General features: G+C 39.3%; 1 protein-coding gene across 1 annotated transcript in view; it reads left to right on the top strand.

Moving 5' to 3' along the window:
* LOC141014438 (neural cell adhesion molecule 1-like) overlaps positions 1 to 25,640 on the top strand; it is an 83,329-nt gene that overhangs the window by 41,198 nt on the left and 16,491 nt on the right. The window contains exons 7-15 of the mRNA XM_073488242.1: positions 4,337 to 4,497; positions 7,931 to 8,073; positions 9,355 to 9,378; positions 16,813 to 16,842; positions 20,685 to 20,835; positions 21,951 to 22,138; positions 22,554 to 22,650; positions 24,108 to 24,278; positions 24,732 to 24,860. Coding sequence (XP_073344343.1) covers positions 4,337 to 4,497; positions 7,931 to 8,073; positions 9,355 to 9,378; positions 16,813 to 16,842; positions 20,685 to 20,835; positions 21,951 to 22,138; positions 22,554 to 22,650; positions 24,108 to 24,278; positions 24,732 to 24,860 — 1,094 coding nt within the window. The remainder of the gene's footprint in view (positions 1 to 4,336; positions 4,498 to 7,930; positions 8,074 to 9,354; positions 9,379 to 16,812; positions 16,843 to 20,684; positions 20,836 to 21,950; positions 22,139 to 22,553; positions 22,651 to 24,107; positions 24,279 to 24,731; positions 24,861 to 25,640) is intronic.

Here is a 25,640-nt window from a genome sequence, read left to right as displayed (position 1 = left end):
TGCTTTCATTATTTGAAGCAGCACTTGTCAGATGCTGGAATATCGCCCTCCGTCCCATTCTTGTGATAATGCGATATCCGAAGAACGCCTTTAGGGAATTTCTTCAAATTTGGCACAAATGTCACTTGGACTCAAAGATGAACTGATTCAAAGTGTGCTGTGACCTCACAAAACACATTATTGGCAATTACGCAACAATTAATTCGATGATTTTGACACAGTTTGGATGAAAGGATGAAATGATGAAGTGATGACATTTTATATCCAGAAGGTCAAAGGTCAACTTCACTGTCACGTCATAATGTTCTGCAAAACATGTTCTGTCCATTATTTAACACCATAGCTCAGTAACAGCAGACTTAACTGTTTCGCTGAGGCATACAACTGCAAGGCGGTAATTCTAGACATTTATAATCTGTCTATAAGGTTTAAACATTATTGTATCAGCCTTTAAATTATTATTTTGGCATAAGATATTGTCTAGAGAAAAAGATGAGCTATGCTAGCAGCTGTACGAGGCTGTGTACTTGGGCATAGTGATGCTTTGTGCTTATATCAACATGCTAACACACACGCTCACTATGACAATGCTAACATGATTATTTTTACCACATTCACATTCTTATATGAGCGTTTTAACATACTAAATGTGAATAAAACAGAATGCAATGGAATTGAATACAGTACAAGGACACAATATTTAATGTCCAAACTGATCAACCCTATTGTTTTTTGTCATTTTACACTCACACTAATGAATTAAATGCCCGCAACACGCAAAGTGAGAAGAACCACAATGTCCCATCCATTTTGAATCAAAGTTGTAAAAAGTTAAAGGATCCCTTAAGTCATTACAGTTCACCCTGAGGGGACATGAATGTCTGCACTAAATTTCATGGCAATCCATCCAATAGTCATAAAGACATTTTATTCTGAACCAAAAATGTCAACTAGCTGGTGGCAGTAGAAGAAAAGTCAGAGGATCACAAATGTCAATACAATTCATCTTCTGTGAATCACGCATGTCTGTACCGAATTTCACGGCAATCCATCCAATAGTTGTTGAGATATTTCAGTCTGGTGGACTGACCAACAGACAGAGAATCATTCTGCTAGTGTGGCTAAAATTGAGTGTGAAACGGTGGTAGCACCAACTGTTGTAAACAGTGCAAATGGTTGTCAGCACATAGTGAGTGGATTACACTAGATTTGATTCAACTTTTGTCAACTATTGTCTTTGTTCAGAATAACTGGACCCGAGGCAACAAAATACAGTTATTGGGAGATATGCTGAGGCTTGCATTGGCAGCAACAGACTAAAGAGACAGGACTAATTAGAAATAAAAAGCTGTGTGGGTACCAGCCATATGTAGGCTAATATCTTAAAATGAGAAAATGTTTCTCCCACATGTTAAGATTTCCCCATTTGTACTACACAAGTTTCTAAAGTGCCTCGTTTCATAGAATCACTTTCCTCCTACATAAGTAATAAGAATTGAGTGTGAAATTCATTATAGCTCATTATATTTCTGCGTTGTGAAGGTTCTTTGTTTCTATAATACAGAGGGACTGCATAAAAAGTGTAATTTTACTCACCATTGAAACATTGAACTTGAATTATTTACATTATTATATAACATTATTTATACTACTCATAAATATATAAATATTATAAGTAAAATGTATCATTTTTTGGACTGAATATCCTGTCCAGAGCTGGGCAAAAATAAAGTAAATGAGGTTTGTTTTCTAGCCAGCTTTTACAAGTTTTTTTTTTCAAGAATGGTGTTGGCCCATGTGCACCAGTTCACCTCCATCAAACTGGAGGCCAAAGTGGACGCCAGGCACTCTGGGATATTCTACTAACTGGCTTATTCATTGCAACAGGATACTTAATCACAGGGTATCAGAGGTGCATGTAAACAGTGAAACCTGAAGACTGGGGTGTCATCAATAGCCACATTATTCTGTGTATCTGAATACAGCCATTGATAGGCTCCTGCTTTGTTAAACTGTTCCTGTTCATCTTGTTTCCAAGACAGCAGTTAGCTGTGTCGACAGCTTAGGTTGGGGGAGGGTGCAAACAGCCCAGGAAATACTGGTGGCCTTCATTTTTTTGTTGTTGCACTTGAGATCATTTTTAGACTTGTACACTTAGACGGTACCTGTTATATATTGAGCACTGTCTTTTGAGCGATCACAGACAGTCAGAGACAGGGATCAACTATTTGTCAATCTTGATTCCAAAATCTACCTGCCACTCAAATTGTTTGAACCTGCAGTGTGTAGCGGCATGTGAAAAATAATGAAACAAGATCTGCAATATTCAAGCAAATATAGGCTGCTTTATTTCATAACTAGTCGAGTGCCTGTTGATTGCTTTCAATTGCTTGGCCTCTGATATTACTGCTTGCAGCTTTCCTGAGAACCGCTCATCCAAACTACTTAACACTTGACAGTGACTGCTTAGAGCTATCAAAATGTTAAAACGCAAAATGTGTATTATGATTATGAGTAATATAAGTAGACATTATTTATCAGATGCTTGATCAGAAAAATACAAAGAATTAAAGTGGAAATGGACATCTTCAACTTTCACCACTCCAATCTTTTCCCTTTGGTATTTTTGTTGGTGCTGCTGTTGAAATGAAAGTGTTAGCAACATGGCTACCATTAGTGGTCTGGCTGCTGTTCAAAAACAAAAACAACCGTAAGAATCCCAATTTGACTTTAGGCAGGTTTTGTAACTTACTGATCTAGTTGAAAGAACTAAATACATTTTGAACCTCTTCGTGTCCCAGTGGTAAGGGGTAAACGCATATCAGCGGGGGAACAGACTTTGACACAATGCCTCCTCCCGTTTCGGTTGCGTAATGGCAGACGTGCTTCCTTTGTGCTGTATTTCGTCCTTTTTTTTTCCAGGAAGAATCCAGCTCAGTGGCAGATCAAATAGCATAGTGAAAGCGAGGTTTTAAGGGGAGGAATCTATATGCCGATGGTGTCATTTTTCTACAGCTATTACCCTGTGCAATCAGTTTTTACTTCAGAATAATAAGTTAAATCAAAAACGTTGTCTATTTCCAATTTAAGTACTTGACTTAAAACTTAAAACTTAAAGCAGTTATGGCAGGGATTTATTTCATCACTAGAGTAATATGTGGTTAAGATAATCACTGGAAACTTTATTTTTTGCATCAGTGTGGGGAAGCGGAAACTTTGAAACAATTTACAGACAGTAACAACAGTTAGTTTTCTCATTATACAAGGTTGTTAGAGTGAAGCAAAAAATATAAAACTTCTGAATAAAAATGTTAGATGGCACATGATGCAACGTTCCATTACAATAACAGCAGCAGTGCAGGAATTACATTGAACATGGGGAACATGGCAATCAGTGTTGTGAACAGTCTGCTCATTGTTTTCCAACTAGTGCCTTCATGGCAGCCGTATCCTCCTGTGCTATCCTTCTTACCTGGATGTGGCATTTGGATAATTTGTGGTCTGTTATGGCTTCCAATTTTAGGTTTTAGTCCAAATGATAAAACTATTTTATTCTCTGTCTGGCATCTGAAGCTATTTAACAACACACAGAACAGAACATTGTCTGGCTTGTTTCCTTGTAAATTATCATGATCACAGGGCTGTCCATTGTCTGTTTTTCTCCACTTTCTGCTCTTCGGCCTGTCTCCTCCTGGAAGTTTTTTTTTCCTTCTGCAGACCTCTTAACCTCTGCAACATAGCGGCACATTGTTTTTCTGTGCGAGTGAAACAAGCAGACTCACGATTCAGTCTGTGTTGTTGAATGTCACAAAGATCTCTGTTAGGCTACTTTTATTTACCGCCACCGTGGCTGCACATTGAGCAAATTCACTTCACAAAATCACCTGCATTTGGCGGGTGGTGGGTGCTAATTTCGCACCCTGGTCAGAGGCCAGGGAATATTATCTCCTTTACGTGGCTGCCAATGGTGACAAACAATTTACTCCACTAGGACAGAGTGAAAATACATGAGGCATTTTTGTTGAAATAGAGTCTTAAAACCAAATGTCAAAAGGCTCGCAGAAGATCATCATCACTGTCATTTTCTGAAAACATTTTCTGCTCTGAGATTATTGGGCTTTCATCTCTTATTTCAATACGACACTTCATCGCTTGATCTCTTTCACTTTGTCATTCAAGTAGCTAAAATATACTGCTATTTTCTCAAGACCTAAAGAACTGTTTCTTGTCAGGGAATCCATTAAAGAAAAGATTGCAACAAGGTGCATTTTAAAAATGATGTTTGAAATTGGTTTGGTTGGACAGATATAATGTTGAACGCTAATGTTTTCCGCAGGAACGAAGTGGTTCTGGAGGCAGGAGAGAAGTACAGCTTTAATGAAGATGGCTCAGAAATGACAATAATGGATGTTGCCAAGCTGGATGAAGGAGAGTACACCTGCATTGCCAAGAACAAGGCTGGGGAAAGCGATCAGGAACTCAGTCTGAGAGTGTTTGGTAAGGCAGAACGTTTTCTATACATACTGTACAAACATGAACTAAAGTGACAATATAAAATGTTCCAAGTGTGTGGGAATGAGGTATAAGCATGTGTAGGTGGGGAGGAACAATAGTATAGTTATGTGTCTGTTTTCTGAGGGATACGAGATGAGGTGTTGTTTCAGTGTGGGTTGTAGTTGTTTCATGTAAAGCTGAAGCTTAAGGATTTAAAGAACTGGACAAGTGGGATGAGCTCAGCTGAACTCTTTGAGATCTTTTTTTTTTTTTGCTCATGCCCACAAGGTTGTTGTCTTTATTTTGTCACGTACGACACTCATAATTTCAGTCACAATATCAGTTCATGCAGTCTTCCTGTCAATTAAATTTACAATGAGTTAGGTGGTGCAGTTTATTGTCCCAAACAACAGAGGTGGTCAGGGCCAAGTTCCTTTAGAGCTCACTGTTAAACAATTACCATAACATTTCTGAAGGCAGCTTTTATAGCACATTGTTTACCTCTTTACCAAGATTTACCTCATTATCTCGAGGATTTTCTTGCACTCCCAAAGCTTTGGTGTCTTAACATCAATGTGGAAAAAGCTTCAATCGTGCCTTTCCTGGTAAGCTCCCTCTTCCGTATATGAAAGCTTTATAAATGTGTATATGTGTTTTCAAGTTTTTTTTTTCCCTTATTGAAGTCCTTGATTACTGACTGCGTTTCAATACCAAGTCTGATCAGATATTTATATTTTCTTACATCTTATACTGTAGCTGCACAGTGCAGCCCCTGAAAATGCTTCTCTAGAACATTCAATAATCGAGCAACAATTAAAGATGAGATTCAGAAAAGAAGGCACATTCAGATTGGATTAATTTTTCTAGGGGAGGTAGGGTGATTTCACAGCATATGAACCCAACTCTAGTAATAATTATAGGCACAATTACCTACTTTTTCTTGGGAACTCACCAGTCCTCCTGTAATTCAATTGTGTCTGCAGCATATCTTTGTTTTTTTTGCATGAAGACCAGTTTCTTCTTCTACCTTCTACCGCTTATTTTTTCCGTTTTCATAGTTTTTATTTTTTATGTGAAAATGGGGTGAGTTAAAAATGGTTCGTTTAAAACAATTAAAAATTAACTCAAATAATCAACAGTTTGAAGAAATAAGTGACGTCATGTCAAAGACGTCTATGAGTTGTGTTGCAGAGATGTCTACTGAAGTTAGCATGCTAACCAGCTAGCCTCTGTCCGTCCTGTCTTGTAATTACACACTTTGTAGCCTCTAGTCTGCCCTCAGTCCAACATGAGAGGATGATGAAGTAGACTTGCCTAGAAGGCAAGGTACCACGTTCGTCAGCAAAGAAAAAAATGCCAGAAATAGAAGCATGCAATTGTAAGCCTAACTTTGGTGTTACAAACTTACATACAGTATAGCACCTTTTAATCTGATAGGTGGAAACAACACAAACAAGGGACCAATATAATGAAGGAAACAAAAACTGACTCAAATGGGTTGTTGTAATGGCAGCTGCTGCATGCACTGGTATTGTCTTCAAGCCCTGTGTTTTTTAGACAATAGTTGTTTCCATTTTGTCCATTTTACTTTTAATGCAAAATTTGGAAGTATGCAGAATTAGCTGTGAGCAGTTCATGTTAACAGTGTACCCATGTATGTACAGACAACTATGATTGTATGGTTGTAAGTGGATTTATGGACGTTTATTCGTCCGAGATAAAGAATAAATGTAAGTCACGCTGAATGATATCAGCATGTGTTTCATGTGGAGTTATGATTCTGAGATAGAGCTCTCTCCCTCTGTTCCCCCCAGGCGAGGCTTTTGGCTTTCTCTTTCAGCTTTGTCCAGCCGAATGTCTACGTTTATTACACACCATGTCTTGTTAGTCCCAAAGGTAGAGATGCCATCCAGAACAATGTGCTGAATTACAGAGGAGTGCTGTCTGAATGAGGTTATTAGGTAGTGTTTGTTCAGATTTTAACATTCAAAACCTTCATCGGGATTGTGTGGGTTTTGATTGACAGTGCTACCAACATGGTGCTAGTGAACATGGTGAAGTATGTGACAACAGTATTCTCGAACTGATTAACCTCCCCCACTTCAAACCAGCGAGTAGAACAGACAAAAAAAAAATAAAAAAATGCAGACATCCATCATGTGAAATAATGAATACTGTTCTATTCTGTTCTTCCAAGATTTTGTGTTCATGTGACCTCAAAGTCTGATTGAGGAAATAGATTTCCAGAGCCTTTGAATAAGGCGACATTGAAATTAGGAAAGCAAATTGTTTGAGCACTGAATACTTGAACTCAGAAAATGTATTATGCATCGACATCTTTGGAGAAAAGGCTGAGTGTCAGTGTGCAGCTGTAGTGGCAGTGAGGTTTATGCAGGATCTTTCTCTCATCTCTGTCTCTCCAGCATGAACAAAATACTGACGTTTAAAAATTCAGTTGTTCGACAGCAGCAGAAGCTTTTCAGGGGCTTTGTGCACCTGCAAAATACCCAAAGCAGCTCCGCTCACTTCACTTGGTGACACACATCGTCAGTGTGGTTACTGTTATTGAAAGTGCTGTACACTGTTCATTTGTTTCTGCCCTTTTCTGGTCCTATCACTCACAATGCTTAATCCTACAAAATGGTTCTAGTGTTTTAATGATAACAAAGGTTCAGAAAATGGATCAGGGTTAACACAGCTGATACAATCCATTTAAACAATGATAATCAGCTCTGATCACAACCCTGCCGGTCGGTTTGTGACAACCCTAAGTGCGAATACAAATTGTTCCATGTTCAAATACTTTTAATTTAGAAATGACAGAATTACAACGCAGCTGTTCCTTTGTTTATTTGCTAATTACTGGTTGAGATAACAGCATTTTAATTCAAGGTTACGATTGTTTTCTCTTTGCTAAAAACTGTAAATTATATGTTAAATATTGAATAGGCTTACATTTAGCAAATGTATTGCTCGATCCATGCTCGACCCTTCGTGGAGTGTAATGAAAAATATGAAAGCGCAACCTCACACTTCAAATGTAGCACTTCAATTTGCTTCGCTCTGCTCATGTCGCAGCTGTGGCCCCCTGCTGCGCTTTTAGGGTAGCTTAGGTGTACTGTAACGTGACAGCTCTCTCAACTGTAAACAAAAATGAGGACCAGCTCCTTTGAGATAAATACATTATTACGTGAATTAAGTTTTGCTCCACACATGGTTATCACAACTTTGCTGCTGCTGCGACTGGAAAGCTTAAATACAGTTTTGCTGCCAGAAGAATCCCACTCACCTGTCAAGCTACTGATCCTCATCCTCCCTTTGAACTCATCCCAAATCCACGGAATTGCTCTTTTGCTTATTGTACTTGTCCTACCAAACCACCTGGCTGTCTTGTTATGCCAGAGTGGTTGTGATGACTTTGTTTTTGTGTTTACAGTCAAACCGAAGATCACATACATTGTAAATAAGAGCACTTCAGAGAAGGAGGAGCAGGTAACTCTGACTTGCGAAGCATCAGGAGATCCAACTCCCACCATCAGCTGGAGCTACGGTGAGCGCGTCTTCACTGAAGGAGAGCAGGTAAAATAATTAAAGTAATATGGATGACCGTAGAAGCTGAATATCAAAATCTTAAGTACTCGAGGGCAAGGGTGATACAAGAATTTTTTTTGGAATTAATGAACCACACCTGGTGCAAAGTAGACTGATATTATCTATGTCCCAGCTGCACTGTATACATAAAAAATTACATACATAAACCACTTAGTAGATTCTTAAAAAGAAATGTATTTATTGTCTCTGGCGACAAATTATAAAATTAATATAGAAATAAACCCATGAAAACTTGAACTTTGTGGTACTTCTTGATTGGAAATTGGTGATATATTTCTAAAGTTGCAGTTTGGCTGATATCAGTAAATCTCATGAATCAGTTCCTGTATGTGCAAAATGAAAAATGAAAAACGTTAATTTCTTTTACACTAACTTTCTTACAGTACACTTAATAATGCATGAGTATGTGATGTGAAATTGGGACACACTGGCTAGAAACCCCCAGGGAGAAACACAAACCTGCAGGACGCTGGAGTCTAAAGGAGAGGAATTGAATACCTTTAACCTAAATTCAGGAGGGATATTGATCATGTGCAGGTGGGGGGACGTCTGCAGTTCCATGGCGAAACACTCAACAAGTTTTCTGTAGCACTGATTATTTCCCCTAAATTAGCAGCTCCTTGGAGATGGCCCAGCGGATCTCATGTAATTAGCTCAGCGAAACTCAGCCAGTAGTGTGGAGCACACTCAGATCTGACTTGAGTTTTCCCAAATGTCAAGAAAATCTGCATCAGAAACCCAATTATAACATTCCCAAAATAAGCATGCAATTTGAGGCAATAATTAAACTTTGTCTGCTTCTTATTGTACAGCGTTTGCTAGACTGAGCACTTGAGTGATCAAGTGTTTGTTTAGCATTTTCAATCACTGTTATCATTATTCTGGTCATGCTGGTGATTGAAAAGTTTTTATATTAGAATGTTATAATTTATTATCTTTATCTTGGGATATTCTGCGACCATCTTTTAAATTTGTTTTGGCTAACTTTTGACCTACCATTACATCATGATACTATATGCTTTTGGTAATGTCTTCTTCAATATTACATGTGCAAACCATCAAAAACTATGAATACCTGATTGGTATTCTCGTACATCTATTGCCCACATGGCTCATGGTTTTTCAAGGTCTTGGTGTCTTGCTACAGTTGAGAGGTAATGAGGGGGAAAAATGCTTCAGAGAGATACTTTAGTTCATGGAGGAATTCTGGAGCCAGTCCATTACATGCACTACATTTTCTTCCTACAGGCACATCTAAACAGGATCTATCAGGTATGAAATCTGCGTGGCACAGAAATGTACTGGAGTAGTGTTGCAAAGTATGCCTCCAGATTTGACAAAACCCTCAACTGAAATCAAATAATCCCCTTTTTTATTGAAAATTTCCCAGCTGTTTCTTGAAAACCCCAAGGAATGATCTCATGAAATTGATTCGACTGTTGCATGCTTCCCAAATATAGCCGACAAACTTCACTGATCTTGTGATGGGAAGCGTGTGGAGCTCATCTCACGAGATCAGATGAAAAATTTGGTTAATAACGTAATAAAAGGGAAACGCCATTTCTGTGTCGCTGTTGCCTGATCATTTCAAACTTTCCATCACAGCATGAGGTTGCCTGATTCAAGCCCAGCTCAGTCTGTCTGTCATCTCCATAGTACTGTAGATTGTCTAACATTTATGTCAGTATGACTTGAAAATTGAGGGTAAAAGGACTCCACTTAAAATCTGTCTTTTGACGATGAAACACTCACCCCCTGAGGACAAAAATGAGAATATGAGTGTTTGGGACTAACTGATCATGGAGGAGGGCAGTGGAGATGTGGAATATGCTGCAAGCAAAGGTTTAATGGGCATTTCTCCAACTGTGAAAACTGATCACTGTTGAACTCATCGTAACTGACTACAGTGGACTACAGCCACTGAGCTCCACGATAGGAGGTATAAATGTTTCCCAGCCACCTGTCAAGCCTACAGGGCTGAGTGTTTGATACTCAAAAATAGGTTTTGAGTGGAGAATCACATCAAGTGCAAAACACGCTACCACCACATGACGCACGTCACGACAGGTCTGTTATTTTCTTTACAAGCCCACACACCCACAGTGGCCAGACGCGTACATAGACCCACCGCCCGGCAACAGTTTTCAAGTCTGTCTTGTTATCTGGTGTAGATGTCCCCTGAGAAGCAGCTAGGAACACACCACCCAGCTGCTGCACCTCCATTTCCTGCCAGTGTCTTCTTTTGTGGTGTTGAAGCTGTCACAACGGATTGACTAACATAACGGAGAGACTTTTCAGAGGGTTAGAGTCACAGTCAGAGCGCTGCATCCCACAGTCTCACCATTATAGGTCATAAAAGATATTTCCTGGCCAGCTTTACTGTAGGTGTGAGGACTGACTCTGCAGGTGGATGCTGAGAAAATTAAAAACGCACACAGGCTTTTATTAGCAAGAAAACAGGCAGTCAAAACATGCATTCCCCACCCATTTTCTGCACCGTGTCATCCTGCTGACGTGCTGCACCATGGCATGTCACGTGACACATGTCATGTGACGCACAGCTGTGCTGTGGTGGCAGCGTGTTTTGCACCTTAGTCTGCAGTCTGCTTCATGATCTGTGGCATCTCTTCACAGCTGTCTTCAAAGAAATGATTAGCAGCCTTACTGACTGACTGTGGAGTTTAGAGGCATATTGCTTAGATTTTCCTTCATAGTTCTGGCCATCAGCAAGGGAAATGATTTCCATGGCGGGGCTCTAATGAATGCGTGGGGTAACGGCTGCTAATTGTTTAATCGTTTTGTTCTGTTTGTTCATCTAGTGTCCGTCTGTCATGCTATCTGTAATCATCATAACAGCTGTATTTCATCCAGGACAGGTGTGACAAGTGAAACAACATTCGTTTGGGGTGGACATGGTGAATTGAAAAAATAAATTTAAAAAATGCAGCTGTTAATTTACTGCTCAATTTTGAACAAACTATAAAAGGATGTCAAGTGCAGGACATACTGATGTTAGAGGTTTGTACTGGTTAGAGAACCAGTCCAGATTTACACTGTGCCATTTAAGATGTGTGGTGGAGATGAATAGACAGAATAAATTAGCAGTAGATTTAAATATGTGGGTCAGTTCTTTGGTTGACCTAGTTGGTTAGCTGCTTTCATTTCTTGTTTGAGTAGTACTGTACATTTGACTTTATTATACAGAGCCTTTTGATCATAAAAACATTTTATTCTCATTCAGTTATTCACCACACATATCAGTGATGGTTTGTTTACTCTTAGACGGGAAATTCAGCAGCATAAGAGAGGAGGATTAATGTGTGTAATAGTCAAAGCTTTACAAAAACTTCACTCTGACAATAACATATTTTCATTTTCAATACTCCAAAAAACGTCAGAAAGCATTTGTACATACATACACTACCTTTAAAAAGTTTGGAATTACCTGTCATATTGATGTGTTTCTTCTTTCCAACATTAACGGCTATTTTAATGCATGGACAAAAACAATATGATTCAGACACCAAATGCATTATTACCTCCGCCAAGGACTGTGTGCGTTTGTTGGTTGGTTGGTTTGTCAGCAGGATTACACAAAAACTACCCAACGGATTTCCACAAAACTTGGATGGAGGATGTGTCTCGGCCCAGAATAGACCAACTTTTTGTGTGGATATAGGGACAGATACTGGAATTTCCTCTCACTGTCTTTAATATTGCAAGATAGGGCGTGTTTCCACATAATTTCTGAGGGAATAATGCATGGATCTTGATTAATAAAATCAAGCATATTTAGGTGACTGGTATCTATGAGTGAGTACAGTTTGATGCAGATCCTAATACAAATCCATATCTAGCAGATTTAAATATAGACTTGATTAAATTAAAGGGGGCTGTTGGGACTCTACTGAGTGCCATTCTAGTTACGTTTTAGTCTTGACCCCAAAAAAGAAGAATTAAATCATTAAAACTTCCATTCAGTCGTTGCATAACGGGAAAATACAGTTGTAACCATTTTTTCTGACAAGTACCCTTCGATCTTGAATTTGTTTTCCAGTCCAGAAAAGTGTAAGTGACCCTTGAGGATTTGTTTTTCTTTATGCCATGTGCAGTCTACTCAGTGGTTACATTGAATAGGTTCAAACTGTGATTTATCAGCCCATAGTATGTTCAGCTGATATATTAGTTATACTAACCCGACTAACTTTCCTTCTATTTCCATTTTGAAGTTTGAAGAATATATTTGCTAAAGCAACACACTTAACCTTTTAACACCAGCTTGTTGTAGGTATTTTTGTGCGCTTGACCGTGAATCAGGAACCTGTTTCTGTTAAAACCTGCACAGATTTTTACACAAAGCTTCCACTTTCTTTTACCAGTTACTTGTGATTTCTTATATTCTTAAGTGTTGCTCAGAGGTATTTTTGTCTCTTTATGACCTTTCACTCATCAGTCTGGTTGAACTGCTGTGCAGCTTTTTGTTTTCCAGGTACAAAACATCTCTCTTTTTTCTTTTTTTTTTTGCAAACTCTGAATACAAAATAACACCTATTTGTAAATTGGACTTTCTACAACCTTCAAAGCATAAAGGACTATTCATAAATACAGAGTAGTCCTCTCAGCCATCTGACTGTATTGAAACAAGTTTTGTGGCAGGAGATTACAAACTTTTGAATGGTAGTGTATTGTCTTTTAGTTTACTTCTAAAGCTAGACTAAAGCCTTACACAACCCAACAAAAACATCTGTTTAGTTATTAAAGCTGCCCTGTGGAGTATTCTTGTAAAAACAAGCAAAGTTTCTGTTTATATTTAGTGCTGCTCAACAAAACACATGGTGTGCATTGTTGAGGTCTTACAAATGTGCTGAATGTATTTCCCTCTTCATAAAATATTTGCTAAGCCGATTGTTTAAATCCATGTTTACTTGCTGGCGGTCTTCTTCTTCCCTGCAGTTGCCGCCACCTGTAGATCAGTGGAATAGCGTCAAACGATTGGCAGGGAATGCGAATCGCATCACCTGCATCACCTGCAGAACTCCACAGGGTACCTTTAAGCTGACATTTATACCCTCTATAATTTTCAACCTTTCAGTTATTGTAAACATAAAAGGAATTGAGAGCCAAGGGTGCCAAGTGGGAACTATGCTGCAGATTATGTAGCTCAAGATATTGAATTACATATAATGTTTAAGAAGAAAGACCAGGATTAGAGAACAGTTTCACACACCGTGTTTTATTCATGTAAGACTGTCTACGTCACAGCCGATGTTCTGTGACAGATTAGCTGCTCATTGTCGGGTTTGTTCCCAAAGGGAATCTTGTCTGGCTTCGTTAGACTCCATTTCCTTTTTACCGTGGTCTTTGGTGTTAAAAGGTTAACATGGGGAGAAACAAATTCATTCTGAACAACCTCCTACACACAATCTTTAGTGTCGCCAGACAAAAGCATTCTGTGATAACTGTGAGTAAAGGGGTGCACAATGAGAGGATTGAGGGAGATTACTGTATCGTACAATAGAAAAGAAGCAGTATGTTCAAATATGTTGTACAGTCGTGGGTGTATGCTGCTTGGAATTGTGTTTCAAATTCAAATTACTACTCATCCCCATAAGGTTTTGTTTTTGTTTATACGGCTATTAAAGTTAAGTGTTTATATATTTATTTTAAAACTTCCATCATCTTTACGTGTGGCATTTCAGTCCTTTGAATGCATTCGCTTTCAGTCGCTCCAGATAAGTGTGTCTGTTTAATAACTGAAAATGTAAATGAAGCATTTATCCATGCTTTGTACATTATCTACATAATGAATGTTTTGCTTATTTGAATACATATTAAACATTTTGCTTGATGCACGGAGTTTCCGAGCTGTAATTATCTAGAAATATTTTGAACTATACAGAGGGAAACTGGAGTGAAATAGGACTAATTATTAAACTTAAAAGCACATTAAAGTTTGTAGTTGATAGGTTGATGATATTTTAAGTCTCTAATCCATCTGTTTTTGTAGAGAAAATTTAAGTTTTAAGACATAAATGCGCTTTTTGAGGCCTGCTCTCTCTAACGTCCAGATTGCCAATTAGAAATCAAAGACCTGAAAAAAGAAAGTCACGATTATTTAATAAGTAATGAGATGCTTAAAGAAAATGTGTAATTAATGTTGTGTGGCAGCCGTTCGGGCAGGGCATCTGAAACGGAGCAATGCTTGAAGAGTTGCGTGCCAGTGCAGAGAGAGCATTGTTTTCTCTAAGCACAAAAGACTGCTCAGTCACAACAGCATGCCTGCTTGCTGAGTAGTGGGGTGATGTATGAGTTCCTTTACTAAAATACAAGTCATTTTTCTGTGATGTTACAGGCAGAGGTTATGAGGCTCAGCAGTTAATGACACAGGACGATGACAATAGGCATAATCATCGCTTTCAGTCAGGCATCACCAGTGGATGAAACACCGCCAGGGTTCTGTACATTTATGTGTTTAGTGTATTTGTGTTAGTATGTCTTCTCTCTCTCTCTCTCTGCGTTGCCCTCTTCACGCTGACATTACAATTCATGTCGGAATAAAGAGCAAGGATAATTCTCTGTGGAAGGGAATAACAATGGGCTGGAAAAATGATAAGTCCCAAGGGAAGCGGCGCCACATTGTTCTGCGCGTTTGCTCGGGGAAGTGATTGTTTTTGGCGCCTTCCGTTTTGCGTGCTCGCATCTGCTGTTGTTCATCGTCCTTTTGTCTTAAACAAACACCTGTCACAGATATGAATGCGATACTTGTCAGCTCACTTACTGCAGAAGCAACGCTGCAGACGAGCATGTGGATGAGCTGGTGATGTTCCAGACTATTAGGTTGCCTGTTTTAATTGGACTGCCGCTCTTTCCCGGCACAGCGGTGATATGCAGCCGACTGCTGTTGTTAACGATGTAGGGTGCACGGTGTGTTTTACTGTGACAGTAGAGGACTTGCAAAGCTTTTAAGAACACAGTGAAATTTCATTACAGCAACTTTGCTTATGATTTATCGGTAAGTGCTTCATCGTCTCCTCTTCTTTCCTCATTTAGCTTGTTTTGATAGTAAATGGTGAATCAGGTTTGTGGGTGATATAAGGTGCTTAAATTCAAGTGCACCATATGTTCTTTGTTATTTATAAGCCACCTGCATTAATTACTAATTGAGCGGATAAAATGAGACGGCGATTCGAGATGTGAACTCATTGATGGTTTGATTCACTTTTTCGCCCTCCAATTATTCCAGCAGATTGCTTTCATTTACTTGACATTTTCTTGCCGTTGCACCTGATGAAATAGCTGTTTATCATTTTGCTTGTTACGCTTCATCACTTCGTCACTATGTGGGGCCATCACATCCCATTGTCATGCTTAACATTTTCTCCTCAGCATCATGAAAATCCATAGAGCATGCTCGTCAAAAAACTTTGTTTGTCTTGTCGAGTTGGGCTTTTCAGTGTCACTGTGAATTAACTTGACATGTCGTCTAGTACAGTTCAAAGTCTTTGTTTGTTATTCAGAGTTTTGATTTTATCTGTCATGATGTTAAATAATTCTGTAGTCAGTTGGGAGGGAGAAACGACCAACGTGATTATGATAATCATTTGTTTATCTGGAGACATGTCTCTTCATTTGCTCAAAGCTCTAAATAACATGATGAACTGTAAAACTCACATTGATCCCACTCAGAAATTGAGTAAATTGCGCTTTTAGTTTTTTTTTCTAGCAACATACTGTATAATGTTCTAGAAACTGCACTACTAGAGCAGTTTCTGAATCTGCAGTGAATGTGTGCAGTGACAGAGAGGTGCCATCATAACTTTTTTAAAGAATGAAACTCTTTATGCAATTTACATTCTTGTCTTTTTTAGCCTTTGAATACAATGAAAGCATAACAATGAAGAACAACCTGCTGCGTATGAGACCGTACTACAAGTGCTGTTAGCATTCAGAGCAGCTCATCTGACTTGCAAAATGACTCCACATTAACACAGGCCACCTGTAGGCAAAGATTTATTTGCTGGTCTGACGTGGGGCTCGGGAAGAGCTGCAGCAAAATTGCTTCTTCTAAACCCCTCATTGCTTATTGAGCAACACAGCCAGTGTTGTTCAATGACTTGATGACTCATGTACTTACTGTTGTTCCTTGATGTAGGACAGACAGAACAGTGCTAGAGTAAATTCAGTTTCATTGAGTTTTACGTTCTCATTATTGCTTTAAGCCTCAAAACTGGATTGTGAGTCAGTAATTGCTGCACTACTTTTGCCAAACAGACCGACAGATATCTGCTGTTGCACTGTAATGGAGTCACCTCTTCCTGATAAACCAATAACCTTCTTATCTGTAAGCATTTGCACTATCATGATGCCAACAGACTTCTTTTGGTGCTAGAAGCATAGTTGTTCCAGTGTGTAGTACAGAAATGACCCATAAATATCCCCCCAGAAATACACCTTTATTAGAAAACCCCTTGTGCCACATTATAAGGCTTCTCCAGAAGGGGAAATCCAAAGCACACCTATTATTGTGTCTGTAGACTTTTAGCAAAACACAAGACATTCAGCTCAGGGACTATTGATGTACGGAAAGTAAACTGGATACCTAATACTTGCATGCAATGTGCAGCCTCCCAGCTTTGCCTGGATAAGGATTGCCTTCTAAGAACTGCTCTGCCTTTTTGTTTGTTGTTGTGTCTCTGTCCTCTGCAGGCATCATGGACTCGGCCCGAGCAACACAAGGTATTCTAAATGCATGACTTTTTTCTACAACCCATCCATCTTTCAAGTCAGGGGAGTCTAATTCAATTCTGGATGGATGCAGATCAAAATTTCTGATCAAATAAGGCTCAGGGAGAGGATAAACCCTGAGAAAGATGCAGAAGCCAAATAGGCCAGAGCTTGTCTGTCTGTCTGTGTTTTTACTTGTTTGGTTTCCATGTAAACTTAACATGCAGCAGCCTGCTTCAGCTTGTTTTTTTTGGGGGGGTTTTTTCGCAGACAATTAACCTAGCCTGCGAGCAAATAAGTCAATACAAGACCACTGCCTGCTCGAATCTGATTTTTATAATTACTTATTGTTTGTAATTTATAGATTTTATGCTCTGTTACATGCATTTTATCAACTGGTTTTCTCTCAAAGAAAAACTGATTTTGTTGAGGTAAAACTTTCTGTCCTCACACCCACATCTCCACATCTGACTCAGTCCACTGCCAGTTCTTAATTATAACTTCAACATGTTTTTGACGTGCTCCTAGTTATCTATAGTTCTAATTTATCGGACCGAAGATGAATGAATATGTATGCAGGAGAAAATGAAAGATGTCTTTGTGCAGCAGAGCCAGAGACTGTTCATGAAAGAAAGTGGAAATTGGCAAAAGAAAGAGCTGCCCACATAAGCTTTTTTGCAACTTTCTGCACTATTGAATGTGTTTTACATATGTGAGAAAATTGGTGAGAAATACCACTTTGTAAACTCTGGGGTTAGAGCACCATTTTATAGGACAGGGCTGATTCAGATTCATATTTTTGGCTTTCAGATGAACAGGAAGTTCGCTCTCACGATGATCAGCCCATCACCGTTTCAGTTGCAGGATCACATATTAGGGTTGCCATATTTATTTATAGTTTTGTGCCATTTAACAGGAAGTGAATCCATATTTTTAGATCATTTGGTTCCTCAAATAGCCTTTCTGTTTTATTAATAAACCACAGGGAGCTCTGTACATCAAGCGATTTGGTCTTTTCCTTTGACTCCTCCTGTGTGATAGTTTTGAGAATGGGTATTTTTTACATTCACTGCTTCCTGCAGTCACTAAATATTGACACCTGACATGCATTCATAATTAACACCTGTGAATGCAAAACTTTGTCAGACACTTTTCACGACAGGAGGTGAGGAAGAGCCTTTCTCATCAAGCACATGCTGACAGTAATTACTCGGTTTGTATTGAACTGTGAATTAAACGTGCTGGCGCATACATTTTTGTGCATCAGCTTTGATAAGCTGTTGAAGAACGTAGCATTGGATATTTTAGTTTAGGTTTGCCATACACTTTAACCTTGATTTTAACCTTCACTTTCTTTTATTTTTGAATATTTGGATTACTGATCAGCTGCCTCAAAAAGCCCAAACAGTATAAAATGTATCCTAGTTATAAGCTGCTAAGTTTTTCAAGAAGGATAAAGATAATCCAAAGCAAGTGCTTCTTTTCTCTAAGACAAGAACAGACACATTGCTTAAAAACAGTGTTGTCATGCTAGTTTATTTTATGAGCCATATTTTACTGAACTGATGTGTGTCAGGTTATATCTCAGCAGCACATTTGCAGCACATTTGCGGTTTCAGTTTGTGAGTGCTTTGCTTTACAGAAATGGATCAGGCGATAATAATTTCACTTTCTGACATAATGATATGGTTTTAAAGTCCACCTGCACTCTGAGTTGATCAGTGTGTCTCGGCAAGATATCCCATTACAAACCACACGGAGGAGGAGTATGAGCATGCTGAGCATGTTTGTTGCAAATGCGTAGGCAGCTGAGTGTTCATTTGAGAAGGCGGCGGAGGGGAAGGTACATTCAGGGGGAAGGTACATTTGTATGCTGGACCAGTAAAGATTTGGTGAGACATGAGTTTAACATGTCCTCAGTGAATTCTCGATTTTATGCTCTGATGTTCCAGCAGTGTCTCTCTCTTCTGCTGCTAAAGCTGAAGAAGCTGTTGGAGAGCTCTGCTGTCACTTCGGTTTGATTTATTAGAAGGGATTCTGTCTGAGAGTCTTTATTTTCTCCTCCCATCTGTTTTATAACAGGGTTTTTTTACACGGAGGTTTCCACACATGTAACGTGGTTTTGTATCTGTTTCTTGAAGGCAGTAAAGCCAACAAATAATGAAGGATTTCTCCAACAGACAACCACCGTGGTGCATTATGCATTCATACTGAAAATCCATTGTTATAAAACATTAATGAATCACGATATTAAATTGCAGTGAACACATAATTTTCCTCCACTATATATTCATTATGGGCTCATATAGGGAATGAGTGGCTGTAGCCTCTGAGAAACTGTCCATATGTTGTTCTGGCTTTTACTCTCTGATGCTGCATTCTCCAGTGAGCAGGGGCACAAAATTAAAGAGGACTCAGTATTGAAGCATACTACTGACTAACATGGCTGCACATGGTGTGGCATGCTGCACAGAGGCGGGAGTCAGAAGCAGTACCACGGGGGTTGAGGCAGAATGCTTTCTGCACAGGGGTCAGAATAAAAGGGTAGTGTGTTATGTAAGTGTCTCCCTGGTCCTGCTACCCGCTATGCATAATGAATGCCCCAGACATGCTTTGTCTATTGAATTTGAATACAAACTAACGAGGGTTTCTCTTACATGGCTGCCCAGAACTGGGCCCTAATTCAATATGTGTAAAAGCATCCGTGCCATTGTTTAGCCGGCAGCTTGGATCAAAGCCATGAAAGCAACCAATACGGAGGCTTAGATATTCAGTTCTGCTGCACCTTGATGAAGGAGCAATTCACAAAAACACGAAAGCTCACTCTGTAAAAGAGTACTTTATGAAAACACAAAATCCATAAAAGTTTGAGATCTGTTGTGTTCAGAGGAAAATCATCTAGAAGACATTTACTATGCCATTAGCAGTTTTGATAAACTCTCAAAACTCCCTACACTAAATTGAGGAGAACCAAGCCTCTTGTGATGTAAAATTAAGCTTTCTTTAAAATCTACATTCTACATGATTAATTAATAATATCCTGATGGAGAAAATGCTTCTTCGCAAGGAGAAATGTGGTCTGTCTGAAATAAAACACCCACAGTTTAGTGTCACATGACAGCAGCAGTATCAACAACAACAGAGGAGCTGTTGACCCTGAAGGTCAGGAAGCCACTTATAGTCGGATGTTGTAACTCTGCATATCAAGTTAATGAAACCAGGTATCTCCAGAGCAGCAAGGTCATTTACACATCTCATTAGCCAGCTGTCTGTTGTTATTTCCCTGGTTTCAAATGCAATGTGACTTGGCATGTGCCCTTCATCTCTGAAACTAGGGCATGTGCAGAGTGTGGGTTCAGTGAGCATCGCAACTTACCAGCCCACAAATCAACACGTTATTAACTTCTAGAAAAACTCTTATTGTGTGCGATGACACTAAGCCCCGAGTGTCTTCAAGATAAAAGTGCAAGCGTGGCATGTAAGGTAATGCTGCTGTCTGGCGCCATGCATCAGCGTATTTCGCCAGTTGCTAAGCTCTTCGTGTGAAAAGCTCGAGATCGTTTCTGGTGCTTTCTGTCATCAATTATTGAAAAGCTCCCCTGTACTGTCAACTGTGTCCTTATGTTTCCACATCTTCACAGAGCAGAGTGTGCTGCATTTTACGTTAATGTAATGTCTGTTTTGCTCATTAAAGGCGGCCTTTCTTCAGCTTTTTCTTTTTCATTTCCTTTAGGTCACACATCTCTGCAGAAATGTGCTCGTTGATGTAACTGTGCAAATGGAAAATAACCAATGTGAATGGTCTGTTTGTTGTTGTTTTTTCCTAAACCAAGCTATTTTCTGCTCTCATTTAGAGTCTGGATGGAATTGTAGTGGTGAGGAGTGATGCTCGTGTGTCCTCCCTCACTTTCAAGTATGTCAACTATACAGACGCCGGTCAGTACCTCTGCTCAGCACGCAGCGCCATTGGAGAGGATGAACAGACGGCAAATCTGGAGGTCCGCTGTGAGTATTTCCTTCACTCTGGATGTAAGTGTTTAGGTCTAAAAAAATGAGTATGCTGTTGACAAAGTGGCTTCACAACAGGTTGCTAGTCACCCACCTTTTTAATGGAGAAAATAAGTATTTCTTCATCACATACATCACAAGTCGCAGTGTCTCAGGGGACTTTGCAGTCGATTCAAGTAAGGAAAAACAAATTGGAAGAAACTTCAGGAAGAGCCACAGAGGAGGGATCCACTCCCAGGACGGACACACATGTAATAGATGTCGCTTCTACAGAAGAGACCAACAAAATCACAGAATATACAGATTACCATAACTACATTTCTGATACAAGTAGATTATAAAATATATGTGACCAATGTGGATCCAGGAGGACAATCCAGCAGGTTGAGGTGTTGTCAACTGCCACCTCTGCTATACCTCTTCATCATGGTGACCAGGTAGAAGACAGGCCACATGAAGAAAATTAGCAAAACAAAAAAAGGCACTGTTAAAAGCACAAAATCTATCATTGTTTGCTTCTTTTTTTTATTATTATTATATCATTATGTTTTCAAAACAGATTTTTGGCCATTGCTCAACAATTCATATGATAATTATGACACAATTTTACACAAATGTCTAATAGAATAATGATGAAGTTATATCCAAAAGGTCATAGGTCAACTTCACTATGAGGTCATTATATTCTGCCATTATTTAACGGCATTGCTCAAGAACAGCAACTTCAGGGATTATAGACATGTGGATAATAACCAATGACCAAAGAAAAAACAACAGAAAAATAACAAATTCTTCAACAATCACATTGCTCATATCTATGGTAAGCATATATTCAAAAAAGTTCTCATTTTCAGATGTATTGCTGTGAACTTTTCCATAACAAACCCCTCATTCACCTTTTGCTGCCATTGTCTTATGTTTGGTGGTTGTGACTGCAACCACAGGACTGTGATAAGTCCTTAATGAATACATTTACTTTCCTAAAGGGATCCCTTTGATAAAAAAGTTTGGGCCAAGGATTCATTTTATATCCATAACTAGTTGAATTTCCTGTTTGAACATCCTCTCAGAGGGGAAACACTGTTAAATTTTTTTTTTTTTTTTTTTGCTAGATGCTCCTAAGATCCATGGCTCAGTGGCAGTGTATACCTGGGAGGGAAATGCTGTCAATATCAGCTGTGAGGTCAAGGCTCATCCCAGTGACATATCCATTGTGTGGCTGAGAGACGGACTGCAGCTGCCTAACTCCAACACCACCAACATTAAGATCTTCAGAACTCCATCATCCAGCTACCTTCAGGTATACACACACCCACGCACACACACACCACGATTTACAGTCCATGAAATAAAAAACACACACACACACACACACACACACACACACACACACACACACACACACACACACACACACACACACACACACACACACGCTCACACACTCATCACACACATGTGCCCCTTATGTCATCAAGATTTCATGAGCACAGACTTGAAGTGAAGGGTTTTCTTTCAGCTCTATTGTGGAAAAAAAAAAATCTGATGAATAATTCAGCAGCAGGAAAGCTCACAGCAACAAATAAAAATGGGCTACTCTAATGGACGAATGAAAAGGTCACCTTCCGCCTGTTTGACACACAAGTTTGTTCATCTGTTTTGGTACACTGCCCTTCATATATTTGCTTCCTTTTTTATTTTCTCTCTTCTTCCAGATAACCCCCGACTCTGAAAATGACTTTGGGAGCTATAACTGCACCGCTTCAAATGAGATGGGTACAGAGTCCAAGGAGTTCCTGCTCATTCAGGCTGGTCAGTTGTGGCTCATTGTGCTTGGGTGCTTTGAAGTTATTTCTGTCCCACTCTTCAGCATGATCAACATTTGATGGATTATTGATGACAGGAATAAGTCTGATGTAGGGTGTACATTTTCAATAAATGCTTAGCACATTTATTTTAGTAATAACAAATTAATAATAATTTCATTGAAGCGCACAAATTAAATTTGAAGAAAAGTGCCAGGCTCTGGGCTTCAGGAAGAGATTTTTCACCCATGTTCAAAACACATTAGACTAAAACATCTGCCACGATGTGAGATTACACAGAGCAGTGTTTGTTTAGATGGATGATACGTTTAGATGAAAAGGCGATGTAACCAACATCACATAATTTATGTACATTCCCTCTGGATGTTCACTTGAAACACTGAACAGTATATATCACATGCGTGCATGTCAAAGGTTTGATTATGTGTGCATTATGAATTAAAAGACAATTGATCAAAGTTGCATCACTTCACCACCAGCTGACACCATAGACTGTACAGTATATTCAGCAGCACATTAGACAAATGGAACAGAGAGCAGAGAGATAATGCCACTCTTAAGCCACAATCAGAAGCAAATGAATTGAAAACACCACATTCTTCCCTTGGAGCGGATCATGGGCGACCACAGTAATCACAGTGTGCCTTTTCATTTCAAAGATCAAAGTGATTCAATACAGAACTGTGCTCACACCAGACTGTGTGAAGTCACAGCAGCCGCCAGTAAATGGACACAATATGTTCAATTTCAGTGGTTTAACTAGTTTAAATATAGTTATTTTCTCTATAATAGAGAGCGCAGCGGTGGGCGAACCAACATTTGCTTGTTTTGATCATTAAACTTAATAACTAATGTAAATGAGGAATTAATCGTCAGTTAATTGTGCACACTACAGGTCAGACATTTTCTTAGTAAATCTAAGATTAAGAGAATCATAGTCACAGATGTGTCTGATTGCACCTCCTTTAACACCAGCTGTTTACATTTGTAGGATATTTACATTACAGTGGAACATAAGGTTGAGCTTAGCCGCGGCTGCAAGGTGTTTGAATGCATCTAAATCCTTCTCTCCAGCTTCCAAATCAAAACAAGCAGCTCTCTTTTTTTCTGTGGTTTTTCTTTGTGCAATTATCACCGTTTAAGGCTGACTTGGGATCAGCTTGTACTAAAGCAGAGGAGTTTTTGGATGCTTTTCCTGCCGCTGTTTTTCTTCTTTGAAATGATGTCAAGACCATGCAGCATTCAGTGCCTGAGAAACCGCATTCACGTCACAAATCATAGATTTCTTTCAAAGCTGAAGCAGTTTTCAGATGCATTTTGGGTCTATGAGGAGCTGCGAGCTCGCCTGATAGTGTAATGGAACAATGGAGTCTGACAGCGTTGGCGTGCTGCAAGCTTACGCTTTTTTTGTTGTAATCGCATTGCGTTTCCTCCCTTTACCAGAGGTGCCATCAGCTCCATCCGTCAGCGAGGTGAGACCCTTCTCCACCACAGCACAGATCCTGTTTGAGGAGCCCGAATCCACTGGAGGTGTTCCTGTCCTGAAATATAAAGCGGAGTGGAAGGGCCAGGGAAGGGGCAACAGTGGCCAAAAGATCTTTGAAGTCCAAGATGGTACGAACACAAAACAAAACAAAATGAGTTGTGGAAGGTTTTGTTTTATTTAATGCATAACATATACGTTTTGATTATAATGTTTTTATGACTTTATATAAAATAGGAAAAAGGCCAGATTAAAGATGTGTGTAAAGTATTCCTAATCCCAATCCAAACAGTAATCCATACATTTAGGTTTCACACTTCAAGATGGCGGCTTTAAAACAGCTGTCAGGTATTTCTGTTTCTGTCTGTCTCTGGGTTTAGACCTTTTTAGACCATCTCTAAATAGATTTATCTGTTGTTTAAACATTGTCGGAATGAAATGAGAATTGAGCTAATCAGTGTTTACTTGCGCAGAATTAATTATGCATGTATTGTTTGAACGGGGGCTGTGTTTGTTTTACCGCTAATCAAAATTATCAAGGTGTTCTCAACGGGGATTGAACTGGCTCTGATATATTGTAACAGGCTCCATCAACGAGGTGACTATCACAGGCCTGAAGCCAGAGAGCAGCTACGAAGTGAAGTTGTCAGCCATCAACGGGAAGGGTGAAGGAGAAAGCAGCCCTGCTGAGTTCTTCAAGACGGAGCCTGTCCGTAAGTGGCACATGTTGCATGGTTTAAAGCACACTGTAGAGCTTTCATCAGACCTTTTTTGACCTCTTTCTCCACAAACATATTACCTGAACTCCTCTCCTTTTGTGTCCTGGAGTAAGACGCGCCTGTCCAACCCATTACTGATCTATGAAAACTCTGATGAGAGAAGTTTGTACGCTGCTGGACAGCAACACACTTTGCTTTGAGGTTGTTTGGACAGTCTCACAAAAGCTTCCAACAGTGTCTTTTCAATCTCAGTGTGTCCTCTTCCAAGTGTGTGAAGGAGTAAAACTGACAACAGGAACTAACTCACTGGCCTCCTGGTTCTGTTTATTTACTTTTTCCACGGGGGGGACCTTGAAATCGAAATATTTGGAAACTTTTTTAACACCATCTTTCTGTTTTACACCTTAAATGTCTGTCTGATTTCATCACCAGGGTCACACTTGGATCAAGTTGCACAGTCATTTAAAATCCAATTCTGTTCTCATTATGAGTTTCCAAACCATGAATTAGACTATGAAACAGAGAGTTAGTCCTTGGTTGTCTAAATAGCTGCCTGGTAGTCAATCTTGAACCCATTATTTAGCTTTTAGCCCCCTCTGTTGGTTGGGAATGTATGTTTTTGGAAGGAAGAAACCTCAGTTAATGTTCCTGTTGACTCATAATTGATGACATTTTCATTTCTGTGAACACGATTCAATGTTTTCTGCATGCTGATCATCTCTTCATATTTTCCTTTATCATTTTAATCTATTTTTTTGTTTCATCCATTTGCTC

The sequence above is a fragment of the Pagrus major genome, chromosome 2 (genome assembly GCF_040436345.1).
Source record: "Pagrus major chromosome 2, Pma_NU_1.0".
In the NCBI taxonomy this organism is placed as follows: Eukaryota; Metazoa; Chordata; class Actinopteri; order Spariformes; family Sparidae; genus Pagrus; species Pagrus major.
This window is presented reverse-complemented; position numbering and strand designations above follow the sequence as displayed.